Source organism: Ictalurus furcatus, chromosome 7, assembly GCF_023375685.1.
Source record: "Ictalurus furcatus strain D&B chromosome 7, Billie_1.0, whole genome shotgun sequence".
In the NCBI taxonomy this organism is placed as follows: domain Eukaryota; kingdom Metazoa; phylum Chordata; class Actinopteri; order Siluriformes; family Ictaluridae; genus Ictalurus; species Ictalurus furcatus.
In genome coordinates, this window is record NC_071261.1 from 16,723,614 (window position 1) to 16,738,751 (window position 15,138).

The window sequence follows — 15,138 nt, forward strand, 5'->3', positions numbered from 1 at the left end:
GTTAATATTGCAAAGGGAGCTTCCTTAAATGCATTCCCTTTGCTCTTTTTGCACTTAAATGGCCCCCATTTGTGATGTTGGCTAATGCTGAAATGTCCATTAGTCTTGTGAGAACTCGTGAGTAACAATGGGTTCACTGGGGACATTTCCATACTCCAGAGCACACATATGAGTAGCACAGCCTCAGATCAATCACAGGTTGAGACATTTATTTGTTCCCTCTGGATCTAGATTTAGCCTGGCCATCTACTGTCACCATAGGGACTAACAGTTCTCTAAACACAACACACATGTCTCGACATGCATCTTTCTGTCTATTTGATTGTTTTTATCTTATTAATAAACATGGATGAGTCCCACTTGAACGCATGACAACTTTACTCTTATTTGTTTCAGTTGTTTCATAACTGATCAAACGAGGTGAAATATTCTATGGGTGATGAGTCCCATGTGAAAATAGCATTAGTTTTTGATCTGTGATCTTTGGCTTTGAACCAGTTATGAAGCCGCTGCTCCACTGGCTGTCACGGCATGCCTGAGATGCACATTGTCCTTGCAAGTGCTGAATTCAAGTTCTCATAATATTGATCTTGGAACCAGAGTCCTATCTCATATATCCTCTGTGCGAAATTCTACTGTGTCCACAATTATCATGAGGGGGGAAAAATAGGCTTGAGCTTGTTAAGAAAAGTGTAGTGTTTCACACTGAAGGGGATGACTTTGACACCTGACAGAAATAAGCTGAAGGATACTTGAGAGTTTTGTCTATTTCCTACTAGACGTTATCGTCTTCCATTCACTCTCAGATAGACACCTGCCTATTTTCACTGGCTTGCATTCTCTCCTCTGGTCATGTTAGCACTTTTTCTGTCAAATGCTTGTAGGGGAATTTACAGTTAAAGACCCAGATGAGACCAGATATGATCAATGAAGACCAGGAGTCAAGAGAAAATTTTACTGAAGAATAGTTTGCAGTTTCATCAGCAGAAATCAGCTTCAACACTCAGCAAGGAGTTTGTAGGCCGCTCTGCGTACACACTCATTACAGCAACGATTATATTTTCACACAATCACTAAGCTACATCATCACGTCAGGTTGAATGATTCTGATTGGTTAAGGCATAGGTAAACTTAGGAAATTTCCACATATGAGTCAGAAGGATATGCTCATCGATTATCTGGTTGTCCACTTGTCTCGTCAGATGGCCAGTTCACCTCCTCTGTTCACCCCCGAACGTCCTGTGACCAAAGGGTGCTGGCACACACAATATATGTATATATTGAAGATGCAGAGGATTCCAGAATCCATCCTTCATGCTCATGGGCTGTGGTGCTAATATGCCTTAGTTTTCTTGAAATAGCTATTATCACCAGTGATAGTAAAATGTATTATGTATTTCACAGGCATCTTTTATAGCAGTGGCTTATGACCATGGATTTTGAAGGGCCAGGCTAACATTAAATAACAACATAGCCTCAAACAAAATTAAGATGAGAGGCTAGCACACTGGACTCATGCTATACGCTATATAGTGATGTGATATAGTGCTATATAGCGATATAGTGATATGACTATACAGTATAGTGATACTGTATACTATTTTGTTGTTGATTCTGTTAGAGTAACGTCATAATAAGCAGTTTAATTATCTTGAACAAACTAACCATGTACCGCAATTTTCAACGAGAAAAATTTTTAGTTAATTTTGCTTGCAATTTTTTTTATCATACCTTTATTGAAATCAGACATTATAGTTTTATAAGCAGTTGGGTGTAAATTCTTTATGATGGTTTCAGGTTGCTGATAATTGCACTCCTTAATTACCCACATTAACACCATAGCTAGTTACATAGATAGCTAGATAACCATGTAGATTAAAATTGCTAATTACCTCTGTTCTAATTAAGGAAAGGACTAAAAACTGTGTACTTAAAAGCTAAAGAGAGAGCAGTGTTTGAACTTATGTTCAAGTAGGTGTGGTTCCCATTGCCATTGTAACAGTTGGTAACAGTTTGCGAAACAAATACAGAGGAGGTAATATCATTGGCTGTCCTGTTCACTGCCCCTCCCCATGCATAAACATAAAGCCAAACAAAATGCAAGCATGGGGCAGCATGACTCCTGCCCCAATGGCCCTGTTAGCAGTTGTGTATTTCCCATGCGATAAAAATTCTAAGGAGTTAAATAGGTTGCTGAACACACTGCCCCACAACTATGCATCTAGAAGGATGATGAAGTCAAAGGCTCACAGGATTATATCTGCCAAATAACAACAGTTTAAAAAATATATATCTTTGGGCACTAATTAGAGTTGTGAATGAGAACTTTATAAATATTAACATTTGTTGAAATGCTGATATGTTTAGGGTCTGCCCCTCACCTACCTATATAGACATGCCACGACTTTGTCTTACTGAACATCCTTTACTGTCCTCCTACAGCATCCTAGTTTAATTAAATGCATGTTAAAAGTGCTCAAAGAAACAGTGAGCTAATAGTAATGAATGAAGAATGTCTTGCTGAGTGGACTAACTAAGAGTAATCCACTAATTTAAAGCAGTATAATTGGAGCTAGTTTAAGCACTTGACCTCACATTGGTGCCTCATATGCCCATGCCCCTTGCAGTGACGGCTTGGCTCTGACAGCAATGACCTGTATTGTAAAGGACTCTATTGTGGACCAGTTAGGTCATCTCAGTATTTCATCTCTCCTCACTTTGAGTTTTTATTGCCAGTCAAGGAGTGAGTTAAAGGTGCTGACAGGTTGAATGTAGAAATTTGCTAAGCTTCACTGGAGAAGAGGAGTTAATATTGTGGCTACATGCTGCTTTGAAAGAATTAGGGCAAGAATGTGTGTAGACGCTGAATGAAGTAGTGCATCATACAATATATTGTATGGGGACTGAAATTATACACGTTCATTATACAGTACAGAATGAACAATGTATTAATTCTTTCTCACTTTCTCTGTCCTTCTCCCACTCCTATTGCCACAATCTGTAGAACTCACGGACAGCAAGGTCAGAAGAGGACAGAGACACTCTGTGGGATGCCTGGGGTACATGGAGCGAATGTTCACGCACCTGTGGTGGAGGAGCTTCCTATTCTCTCAGGCGTTGCCTCAGTTCCAAGTAAGCCACTTCCTTATACTCTTGCCGAGCTCATTCTTTGTTATAGATCTTCCTGTTACATCTCAGCATTTATGTCAGTTTTTTAAGTATGTACGGGCTACAGAAAAGCAAATGTAACTACATCAATGAAAAGTACAAAATAACAAATATCCCATATCAAAAAAATATGATAAACTTCATAAATGTTATCCTGAATATATTCTGAAATTTGATTTGTTCTAGAAATGTTTGAAATTAGAAAATTTACAGTTCAGGTGCTCGCAAAAATGTCTAAGGATAGACTTAATGATCTTATATTTGTTCTCTAATTATTTTGTGATATATATTCAATAAAATGTTTTATATTGTAAATATGATCACTTAGGGTTAGGTAAGGTATTATTGGTAGTCCAACGGTACTCTTGCATAGTCATCCAATCCAAAGTAACTATGCTCAGTGCATAGAAAAGAATCCTTTTGACTCGCCCTTTGGGAAATGAATTAATGCTTGACTTGTACCAAGTCCCTGATGTCCCTTGAAAATGGCACCATACTGAAAATATCCATGGATAATTTGTAGAATGCACTTAAAGGAGTCAGGTGTAATCCTTCAATTATAAGTGCGCTCAAATGGTTCCCATTAATATCCTTCATGGATGGAAGTGATTCCTTCTCACTGCATGGTTTAATATGGCCTAAATTGACGTGGACATGTTTCTAATGATGCAAGTAAATCTGTGTGTGAATACTTCTCCCATGGGCTGTAATAGAAGTGCTCAAAATACATTTTATTTGACTTTTAAACACTCCCTGTGGGTCAGGAAACATACCCTATTTCTTGCATTTTTCAGGCATATGGGCTCCAGGCATTGTCTGTATTTCAGCAGATGACTTAACTAGTGAAACAAGCATACGTGATTATCAACAGCGCAGAAAGTGCATTCAGCAACTCACAACCCACCTTGTATAGTGGTGATTCAAGAAATTCAATTAAGAAAGGGGAAGGGGGGTGTGCACATAGTCACGAAGTGAGTTGTAGAAAGAATGATATGGCACGTGAGACTGCTTTCTATAGAGATGTCACTTTTATTGGCTGAGGAATATTTGTGCAATGAGCTCATGGATTTCATGCTTTGTGATCTGCATAAAGCTTAGCTCTGCAAAAGAAATACTTATAAGCCCTTGGACAAGGGGGTCAAGTCTGTGTTACTTTTTTGTCTTGATACCTGCCAATGTGACAGGATTATTTAAGTAGGATACATCACACCTATGAGGCCGCCAACCATGCTGAGGTGAAATAGGATGTTATATTACTTCAGGCCCATACTTTGAATCTTATATTTCTTTCTGGTTTCACTATATGACCTACACAGGAATCATCATAATGTTATTGGACTTTACATTGCCTGCGTCTGTTAATCTTTATATGGCTTCTTTACAAACTGAAAATGGCTCTGCTTGGCGTAGCAAACCTTTCCCTCCTCACTCCAAAATGAAGCAGTGTTTCGCCTTGTGGTTTGATTATACAGAACACTTTTCATTAAAGCCTTGCTGTGTGAGTGAGAGCTGCTCTGTTGAGCAAACCTCATATTGAAATGGCAATAAAATTGACCCCTGTGATTTTGTGTTAAGAGTTGTTTGAGGTTCGGCTCTTTACGAGGAGTTGCGGTCGGGAACTGGCACGCAGGGGGGTGTTTGTGTGAACTGACAGGCCTTACTGGGGGTGAGGAGTTTGGAATTTGGGTACAGCAGGCAGTCATCGTGTGGGAATGAGGATCAGTTATCCTCATTTTGGTTGCAGATCAAAGCCTTGTTAAAAGAGCCACACAAGGTCTTTATGTGCTACTGAGAGAAAATTGTAAATACTCTTGCAACACCTCACCCATGTTCCCCACAAGAAGGCATGTAGGTTATACACAAACACATACACTCACACATGCGCATACATTAGCAGGCTTTTGTGCCAGTACACACATGGATGTGCCTCAAATTCTATCAACTATCTCAATACATATAACCACAATCAAACCACAGCTCCAGCATTCTTATCAGCTCACCCACGCACACATGCACATACAATCTCTGATCACATAAACTATAATTAGTATACCCTTTTCAAAACAGCTTTCTCTACAATTTCCTTTCCAGCCAACTCATGTGATTTAATTTCACCTCTAATTATAAAATACCAGTTATAATCAGGAAGACTGGTAAAACAAATCCTGCAGGAGAATTATTTTCAGTGGTATCATTCAAAGACATAGAAATAGCGTGTTTTACTCCTAATTGGCTTTTTTTTTTTTAGAAAGTGGCAAAGAATATAGAATTATAGAGCTTGGAAATATCAAAAACACTACAAGATGGGCAAATGATGGAGAAATGAGAAATTGAAAAAACTTGACAGATCAGTTATGCGTTATATAGAAAAATAATAGGCCTGCATTGTGGTTGCATGTTGGAAGAGTACATTTTGGTTTTCCCTCAAATCTTTGCCAAACCTCCAAAGTCCAGTCTTGGGCAGACAATGTGTTTTATACTAAGCACAGACTCTCCAGTACTGATTTATGTTTGTAATCATAAGACAAACAAAACAAACCAATTAACAAGTAGTCGAATGCAAATAATTGAACACTTATAGTATGTGCTGAAACCTTAATTAACACTAAAGTAGGGTAACTACTGTAGTACCAATCACTGAGATTTCAGCTAGGATTGTGGTTGAGTGATCAGAAAATTCAAGACCATATGATTTCAATTAGCCATTGGCCAGCTCAATAGAGCGTAATGTCACGCCACCATGTGTGTGTTCTCTATACATAACAAGAGTGATCCCATGTTGGAATTTGCTTCAAGTACAGTGTTAAACTAAAGCAACTAAATATATATTGACATTTCCTGCTGTATAGACGAATGGCAATGATGTATTTACAAGGCTTGTGCATATGGAAACATTACAGTAGGTGTTGTATGTTACATTAATTACAATAATAAGGCATTTGTATGTGTAGACATGAATTATATTCATAGATTTAGAGTTGGGCTGGGCTGCATGTACTATAATTGCAGACATCTGCAAACCTTTTGTCATTGTTGTTGTAGCAGCAGGGCTATTGATCCACTAGTTAGAAGTTACAGTTGTGAGATTTTGTTAGCTCACTCAGCAAACATATTCCATCCATTACAAATTTGCCATGAATTTCATGACAATGTTCAAGGGATGTCTACAGTATCATTTGCAGTAATGATACACGTTTAATTTCTATATCGATTAATCATTGTATCTGGCCAGCCACTTTAATGCACGGTTTGTTTTTGTGTGTGTGCTTACTTTTGCAACATATTTAGAATATTGGAGATTCAGTTTTCCTTTGGTCAGGGAAAGAATTTATGCACTCCTGATCAGAAGTGCTGTTTTAATGAACACAGCGGAAGAAGTGGGGCTATGGTAACTGCTTTGTGTCTGCCAGAGAGCACAGGAATAAAACTTCAGCTTCATTTTCGTGACGACATGATGTATTGTTCACTTTCCCTTGTCTCATTTAAAGCCATAGTGCTCACACTCAGCCTCTACAGAGTCTCTTTTCCTTCCTCAAGACAGACATGGAATGAATCTCCTGTGTATTATTTTCACATGAGAGTCTATATCTTCACTGTCTGTCCCTCAAAAATCTTGCATCAAAGTTGGTGTGGGCCCCATGACGTACTGTTTGACTTGGTATAGGCGCCAGTCTGGATATGTCGTAGGCCTAATGCTTTTGCCAAGCTTTAAGGATTTTGCTTTTGACTCCATAGTCTCATCCATGGTCTTCTCAGAAGTAATAGTATAAGGGCCTTAATCCCTTGTCCATGAATCATAATATTGACATGTAGCCTCTAATCACAGCTCCAGATCTGCTAGGGTGTTGCAATAATGGAATTTCACGTATGTTACTGAAGTTGAATATATCCATTGGTATAATCCTGTGCTCTTCAGTCATCACTTGTCACCCCTAAGCTTCAAAGCATGAGGTGGACTCCAGCTTGAAAGTACATTAAGCTAAATTTGGATGGAAAATGTCAAGGGGATCTCTCCTAATAGACCGTATTTGACTTGTTGAATCCTACTAATGATATGATATGCTCTCTGTAGTGTAGCTGAAAGAGATGGAGAGAATGTAGACTGACTTTGATCAATAGTTGCTTTGTTAAGTAAATATCCATCTGAATTCGGTTATCTTCCCGCCTTCACAGGACCTGTGAGGGGCAGAATATCAAATACCGCACGTGCAGTAACGTGGTGAGTAAACATTTTTTAACAGGTGTGTTTACGAGCAGTGGGAGTCAAAATGTAAAGTTGATTGTTATCTTGTGTTCAAAAATATACAATTTGTCTTCTTCCTCTCATGCTAATGACTCCTGCCTCAGGACTGTCCACCAGATTCTGGAGATTTCCGTGCTCAGCAGTGTTCAGCCCACGCTGATGTGCGCTACCAGGGTCGCTTCCACGAGTGGCTGCCAGTGGACAACGACCCTGAAAACCCATGTGCCCTCAAATGCAAGGCTAAAGGCACAGACTTAGTAGTAGAGCTGGCACCAAAGGTGTTAGACGGAACTCGCTGCTACACGGAATCTTTGGATATGTGCATCAGTGGAGTCTGTCAGGTTTGCACACTATCTTAAAACCACTCTAATAATCTTGAGATTCTTTAGCAGTGCCTTAAGCCTATATGTACTGATTTAAGCAGTGTCACGATGTTGTTTCTGTGCTGTGTGCCAATACAACTCCAAACACAGAGATGTCTTATGTTGATTTTGATACTCAAAGACAGTTCTGGTCACACTTGAATTCATATTTGCAATGTTACATGTCTAAATTACTAATGGCACAATTCAAATTAACCTTGCCTCTCTTTTCAAGCTGCATGATGTAGCATGAAGAATGCTATGGACACTCGCATTTCACATATTTAACATCCAAGCAGGGACAGACACCACTTATTTCCATTTAGATCACACTTTCTTGAATGGAAACATACTGAATCTGAAACGTAATTGATCTAAACAGTAGAAAACGCAACAGAACTGTGATTGAAATCCAGTCTTTGAGATGTCTTCTTTTCTCATTTTGGCAGATTGTTGGCTGTGATCATGAGTTAGGAAGCAATGCTAAAGAAGACAATTGTGGAGTTTGCAATGGAGATGGATCTTCTTGCAGACTTGTGAGAGGACACTACAAATCCCAACATGCCAGTGGGAAGAGTAAGGAGAATTTTTTCTTTCTTTAATACCCAGTCAGTCTATTAGCTGGTCAGATCCTGCTGATTTAATGATGATACCTAGTGAGCTTTGTGCTCATTTCTATTTTACCTTCATTAAGAAATCATGATGTTATTTCTTAAAAATGTTTTTAACATTTTTTTGAAAAAAGAAACAGATTTTTGTTTGTTAGTTTTTGGATTCAATTATTGATGCTATAGGAAGATGTTCAGTGATTAATGCATATTTAAACCACATAGAGCTCCTAGCAGAGGAAATGTCAACAATACACTTCAATTTAACCAGATTTGGCAACTCCAGCATTTGCTAATCAGTTATGTGTAGGCAAATTTACATTTCCTCCTGGAATCCCCTGCCCAAAAATATGGCATCCTTTATAGTATTTCTTTAGATAATTCAAACACTCTCATTTCTTCATTTTTGAAAGCATCCTTTTTTGCAGAATGTCTTCACATATGCCTAATGTTTGCACAGTATTGTATAAATTGTAGATGTTTCCCGGTACATGTTTTGAAAGCCTTGACAAACTGTTTAAATAATAGCTTGATTGTACATGCTATTTAAGAATATCAAGCTCTGTAACCACCACCTGTGATTAATTTAAACGCCGGTGCACCTGTGCTGCACATCTGCTGTCTCAAAGCAAATGTACTCTGTACTGCTTTATCAAAGAGCTTTTAAATTCAGCAGAGTTCTGGTAAAACCCTGCCATAATTGAGGTCCATACTTTCTGCTACTTGATGCGGTTCATACACAGTTTCATTTTGCTGAGGTTTTGATGTCAGTGTTTGCACTGCATCATTGTGAGTAGGAAATAGTCAGTGAATTAAATGTAGTTAAAAGGAAAGTCAATCTTTTGCATTTTTTAAAAAGTTGATTATAACTATAAAAAAAACATCCAACAGAGTGTGTATAGGACATGTACCCAAGCCAAGCTGACCCTATTAAACAGCAAGTGGCATAACACTCAAGTAAAACCATATTCCAGTCATCGCACATAGTGTTAGTTTTGTTTTCTATTGTTCTTGGTTTTACTCAAGTGTTCCTGCACAGCTTAGATCACTTTAATGATCACATCTGACTGCAATGAAAAGCTTTGCATTCCCGTTAATCATTCCCTCCTTTTTTTTCTCTTTCCCCCAGCTGAGGACACTGTGATTGTTATTCCTTATGGAAGTCGTCATGTGCGCCTGGTTCTGAAAGGCCCGGATCACTTGTGTAAGTCTTGGTAGGTCCAGGGGCTTTCATTCAGAACTGAGAAGATAAAGTGGGTTTATCCTGTTTATTTACAAATGACTAGATTGCATATGTCTAAATGCAATGTAAGTAAGAGGGTATTCCATGGTGGACATGTTTGCTGTGAATACAGAAATCCTCTTAAACAGATCACTGAATGATCAGATGTCACTGATGTCTCCCAGGAAAACTAATTTCATTACACTGTTGGTTGTTTAAAGGCTGATGCCTTCATTTAATGCTGCCAGATTGTTATAAGGTTCATTGATAATTTCTGGGTGGTGCAACAAAGAGATTTTTCAAATAGCAGGATTTTACTCTAATAACCATTAATGATAGATTTGCTATGTCGTTCACCAATTGTCCAAATAATTCACTTCTGAAAGGTGACACCAAATTAGTGAGAGGGAGATTATTTTACATTACATTTCACTCACATTCAAAGATGTTCAAGGATTGTATCAATGATGTCAAGATGTTGTCAACCATCTGCATAATATGGCATAAAATCTCAAACAAATGTCTTCCATCCTTTCCTTATTCTCATCACAGCCAGCGAAGAGCTTCTTTCTGATGATGCAGCGTAGCTGCTTTTCTCATGAACACATTTTTGGCAAGTTTCTTATTGCGGGCAACCAAATAGTAACCAGCTGGCTGTTGGCAATGACTTACACTCTTGGAGGGTTTTTTGTTCCCACTTGGTATTTTGTAAATGTCCACACTGGATTAAGACAAGACCCCATAAATCGAAGGTTGACTTCAGGTCATGTTATGAAGGGAGCAAGGCAATACACAATTCAAGAGATCTGTCATAGCCTGGAAAGCCCACACCCTATCAACAGAGCCAAGCACAGCTGAATACAGTACAAAAATCACTACAAGTACAAGAATTTATTTGAACCTGTGTGCCAAATAACAAAAGGTGGTGGGAGTCCAGAGGTGTACGCAACTTGATGTGGCGTGAAATGCCCTTGCAATACATCTGAAATTAACATTGAAGGTGGTAGTTCATCACACTTGGAAGCATCTGCTAAATGGACTTTGTATGATACACAGATTGAAGTTTAAAAGCTTTAGAAGTTTTCTAGGCAACTGTTCAGGACTAAAGAGGAAATGCATGTTCAGTATCCATAATGTGAAATAAAATTATTAAATTGAGTTCCATGTCAGAACAAGTAAGCAGTATATACGGCATTAATTCTGCTGATATGTAATTTGATTACTAATTGGTTTTAATGAAAAGACGACTGCGTACAGAATAAGTGTCGTATAAAAGTGTGCAATTAAACTGCATTCATCATTATTTCTTGTGGTCGCCTGAGACTTCTATAACATTTGGAAATTTGGCAGTGTCAAAAAGTCCTGCTTAATGTGTTGAATTTGTTTGTTAGACTTGAGGAAATTGATGTATGTGTCTGTGATGTATGATCAGGGTTGCCAGATTTGTGTGTCAAAAGCATTAGGCTAGTAAAGCACCTAGTTAAAGCATCTAGTTTCCCTGAATAGTTCTTTCACTAAGGTCATAAAATGGTCTCGTAGTTTTATAAATTTTGTTATAAAATAAAAATGTTTATGAGAATCAATAACCCGTGCTGGCAGTTTTAAAAAAATTTAGGGGAAAACCACACACCAGGCAACACTGTATAAAGAATTCCAAACAACATGCATGGAATTAATGTATACAAGGTAAAAAGGAATACATTACCAGCTGCACTTCCCGTTTCTTGTGGTGAGAACTTCCCACTTTTTGCATGATCCTTCCTCAAATACATATTTATGAGCACACTCTGCATGTTGGCATGTGTTTAAATTGCTTGTTTAGGCATTAGCCAAACATTTGACACATAATAGTCATCAGTAGATTATTGTTTTGTTTTCTAGATCTGGAGAGTAAGACATTGCAGGGGATCAAGGGGGAGCTTTCTCTGGATGGAACCAAGCAATACATCTTACAGAACACAATCATTGACTTCCAGAAGCTCACTGACAAGGAGATCCTTAGAATCGTTGGACCACTAGAGGCTGACTTTACCGTCAAAGTAAGACAATAATCAGATTTTAAAATTAGTAATGCATCTTCTGTATTTCAAAGAACCTACTGTTTGAAGTGTAAGAGAATAATTTAACTGAAGGGCATCTAGTCACTCTAATTCAGGTTTAATATGAATTTCCACATTCCTGGAATCAGTTGTTGAATGATCAGTCTCGGAAAATTAATAATTTAACAAATACCGTATGCTCTGAGCCTGAATGAGGCTCATGCTAGATCTCAGGAGGGAGGAGGGATACAGTACCATGGATAATTATGAGTTTCCCTTATCACCTTGGAGTTCTGGTAAACTCACCCCTAACTCCCTCTGGAAATGAATTAGATTCCTGGCCGACAGCCACCCACCAATTATTACGCCTCTGCTTTTACCCAGTTTGTTAAGTAGCTCCCTAGATTAATGTGCTGGCTGTCATACACTTAACAGAATAGCCAATTTGAAATGAAGCAGCCAACAGTTGGAAAATGCCAGTAAAAACAACTCTCTTCCTCCTAAAATTCATCCAAAATAACACAATAAATAGGAATGTCGGAGACAGAAATCTGAGAAGCTGTAAATGCCTAATTTTCTAATTTGATACTAGGAAGATGGCCAGGTCATATCACATTTTTTGGGGAAAGCTGAGAAAAGTGGAATAAAAAGTCATTAAAACAAGCCAGACAGTGGTTCCACAGTAAATAAAAGTGTGAATTGTTCAGTTCCTCTTGACCATACTCCAATATTCATGCATTGTTTTCAACAACATTTTCCTGGAAATGATTTAATGTAAACTTTGTAAATATTTGAAAATGTATTCCCCATGTAAATATAATTTACATAAGATGCAACTCTGTACACCAGTCTCTAGTGTACCGGTTTTGGCACCAACCAGCTCAAACTCATATTGAAAATGACTTTGAAATCTCTTTGATGGGTTGAATTTCATTCTTCTTAACCAATGAATGATTAAGGTCCAAAAATTCTCAAACGGGTTGTGACACATCTCATCTGGGACTGAAAAGGAGCCTGAGAGGAAGCTTAAGCATTTGAGTGGGAGGTTTGGCCAGCGTATGTTTTCAATAGATGGCTTTATTAGTGAATGAAGTTTTAGAGATGGTGGGTGTTTTACCCAGCTCCAGGCCTGATTCAGAAAGGATGTATGGGGAGTGATATCTTACCATTCGATGAAACACTTTTGTCACCACTAAAGAATGTGATAGGTCTTGGAAGTTTATTTAGGCAAGGATTGGTCTTGAACAAGAAAAGAGAGAACAGAACTCTCTGGATATTTGAGTCTTTGCACTATTGTGCTTTTCTAAGTGTCAAGGAGGTGAAGACAAACCTTATGAGATCCTCTGAGAGTGTGACAGTGTTAGCCGGAACCTGTTTAGTACATGATTCACTGGCAACTTGATGTATGAACTAAGCTCTGTGAACTAAAGTTAAATTAATGCCAGGTGTCTTTATCAGAGACTCGTGGCATTGTAACCACAACCATTAGAAATGTTCGTAAAGGGAGAGTCTACTTCAAATGCATGAGTGTGTATAGACCAGGGGTCCTGCTGGCTATGTGCCGAATCCCAGTCTTCATGAGAATTAGTCACAGCACCAGCACGTCCATAATCCCCCTCAGCGAATGTGTGATTAGCTCACTCTTTTGATTGATGACAACCAGCCTTAAGATAATACTCACTTTGTAATGCTTCAAAAGGAGATTTTTAACATACCCATAAAGTATATGCTGTAATGATGCTAGTCTGTATTTAGCTTGTGTAATTGACATTGCTACATACAGCATTATTAACACAATGCTGTATACTGCTCCTCATAATAGGCAGCATGTGACTATATAACTATAGCATAGCTTTTTGTTCCCCTTCTACGTCCTCAGTGACTTCTTTTTTTAGAAAGTCAAGTTACATGAAACAAACAACTCTTTAAGAATCAAGCTGCTCACTCCCACAGATTCTGCCAGAACATTCATACTTATGATAAAGCGGTGAGCCTTCTCTCCCAGCAAAATTAATGCAATCATTAGCCCTTTACACTGTTAAAGAATTGCTATTCAGCGCTTCACAACTAATTGGATTCTATAACTGCACATTATGGAAAGCCGGCATACCCTTTCTACTTTTTTTACCACAAATCGAAGACATTTGTCGGTAATTGCATTCCGAAAATATAGAATGTTAAATAACAGTTTAAAGTGTTATAATCAATGAAGAATCTGTTGTTTCCAAAGAACTGATGTCATGATTGTACTTCTACATGATCATGCCTTTAGAGGTTTACCGATAATACTCTCGAAGAGGGTTGAAATGTTACATATTATTCCAACACATGCTTAAATCTTTCTTTTTTCAAACCGTACCTTCCTTTAAACAGGTCTATTATGCCAGCGGTATAGACAGTGTGGTGCAGTTCATCTTCTACCAACCGATCAACCATCGCTGGAGAGAGACCGACTTCTTCCCCTGTTCTGTAACTTGTGGTGGCGGTAAAAAAAATCTTTAAATTCATTTTTTTTTTTAATTTCCTGCCAGTTGACATGATGTTGTGTTGTTTTGCTATGATAGCTTTAAGACTGCAATTGCCACAAACAGTTTTGCTCTCAAGCCTCTATAAGTGACAGATAATGCAGTGATTTGCATATCTCGTAAACCCATATGTTGTTCACAATAGAACATAGAAAACATATAAAATGTTTAAACTGAGTAAATGTACCATTTTAAGGAAAAAAAATAAGGTAATTTTGAATTTTGGGGAGGGGGCAACAAAAGGCTGGAAAAGTAAGTGTTACTAAAAAGAAACAGCTGGAGGAACATTTTGCAACTAATTAGGTTAATTGGCAACAGGTCAGTAACATGTTTGGGCATAAAAAGAGTATCTTAGAGAGGCAGAGTCTCTCAGAAGTAAAGATGGGATGGAATCTGGATGGACGCATATGTTGCTCTAAAACCGGAACATACCTTTCAGTATTGATGCCTTTCCAGATGTGCAAGCTGCCCATTCCATAGGCACTAATGCACCCCATACCATCAGAGATGCAGGCTTTTGAACTGAGCCCTGATAAAAAGCCGGATGGTCCCTCTCCTCTTTAGTCTTCTTTAGTTTAGATGTGGCATCCATGGTATCCAAAAAGAATTTCACATTTTGATTCGTCCGACTGCAGAACAGTTTTCCACTTTGCCTCAGTCCATTTTAAATGAGCTTTGGCCCAGTAAAGACGGCGGCATTTCTGGATCATGTTCACATATGGCTTCTTCTTTGCAATGTAGAGCTTTACATAGTAGTGCCATTTGTGGATGGCACGGCGAACTGTGTTCACAGACAATGAGTTCTGGAGGTGTTTCTGAGCCCATGCAGTGATTTCCATTACAGAATCATGCCTGTTTTTAATGCAGTGCTGCCTGAGGGCCCAAAGATCACGGGCATGCAATATTGATTTTCACCCTTGTCCTTTGCGCACAGAGATTTCTCCAGATTCTCTGAATCTTTTGATGGTATT

The 15,138-nt window shown here is 38.4% G+C and overlaps 1 protein-coding gene across 5 annotated transcripts in view; it reads left to right on the forward strand.

Moving 5' to 3' along the window:
* The window catches only part of LOC128609979 (ADAMTS-like protein 1), a 112,099-nt gene that overhangs the window by 73,397 nt on the left and 23,564 nt on the right, over positions 1-15,138 (forward strand). For all 5 annotated transcript variants that reach the window (XM_053628953.1, XM_053628955.1, XM_053628956.1 and 2 more), the window contains 7 exons: positions 3,005-3,132; positions 7,342-7,387; positions 7,516-7,752; positions 8,223-8,349; positions 9,511-9,585; positions 11,485-11,642; positions 14,016-14,127. In XM_053628953.1, coding sequence (XP_053484928.1) covers positions 3,005-3,132; positions 7,342-7,387; positions 7,516-7,752; positions 8,223-8,349; positions 9,511-9,585; positions 11,485-11,642; positions 14,016-14,127 — 883 coding nt within the window. The remainder of the gene's footprint in view (positions 1-3,004; positions 3,133-7,341; positions 7,388-7,515; positions 7,753-8,222; positions 8,350-9,510; positions 9,586-11,484; positions 11,643-14,015; positions 14,128-15,138) is intronic.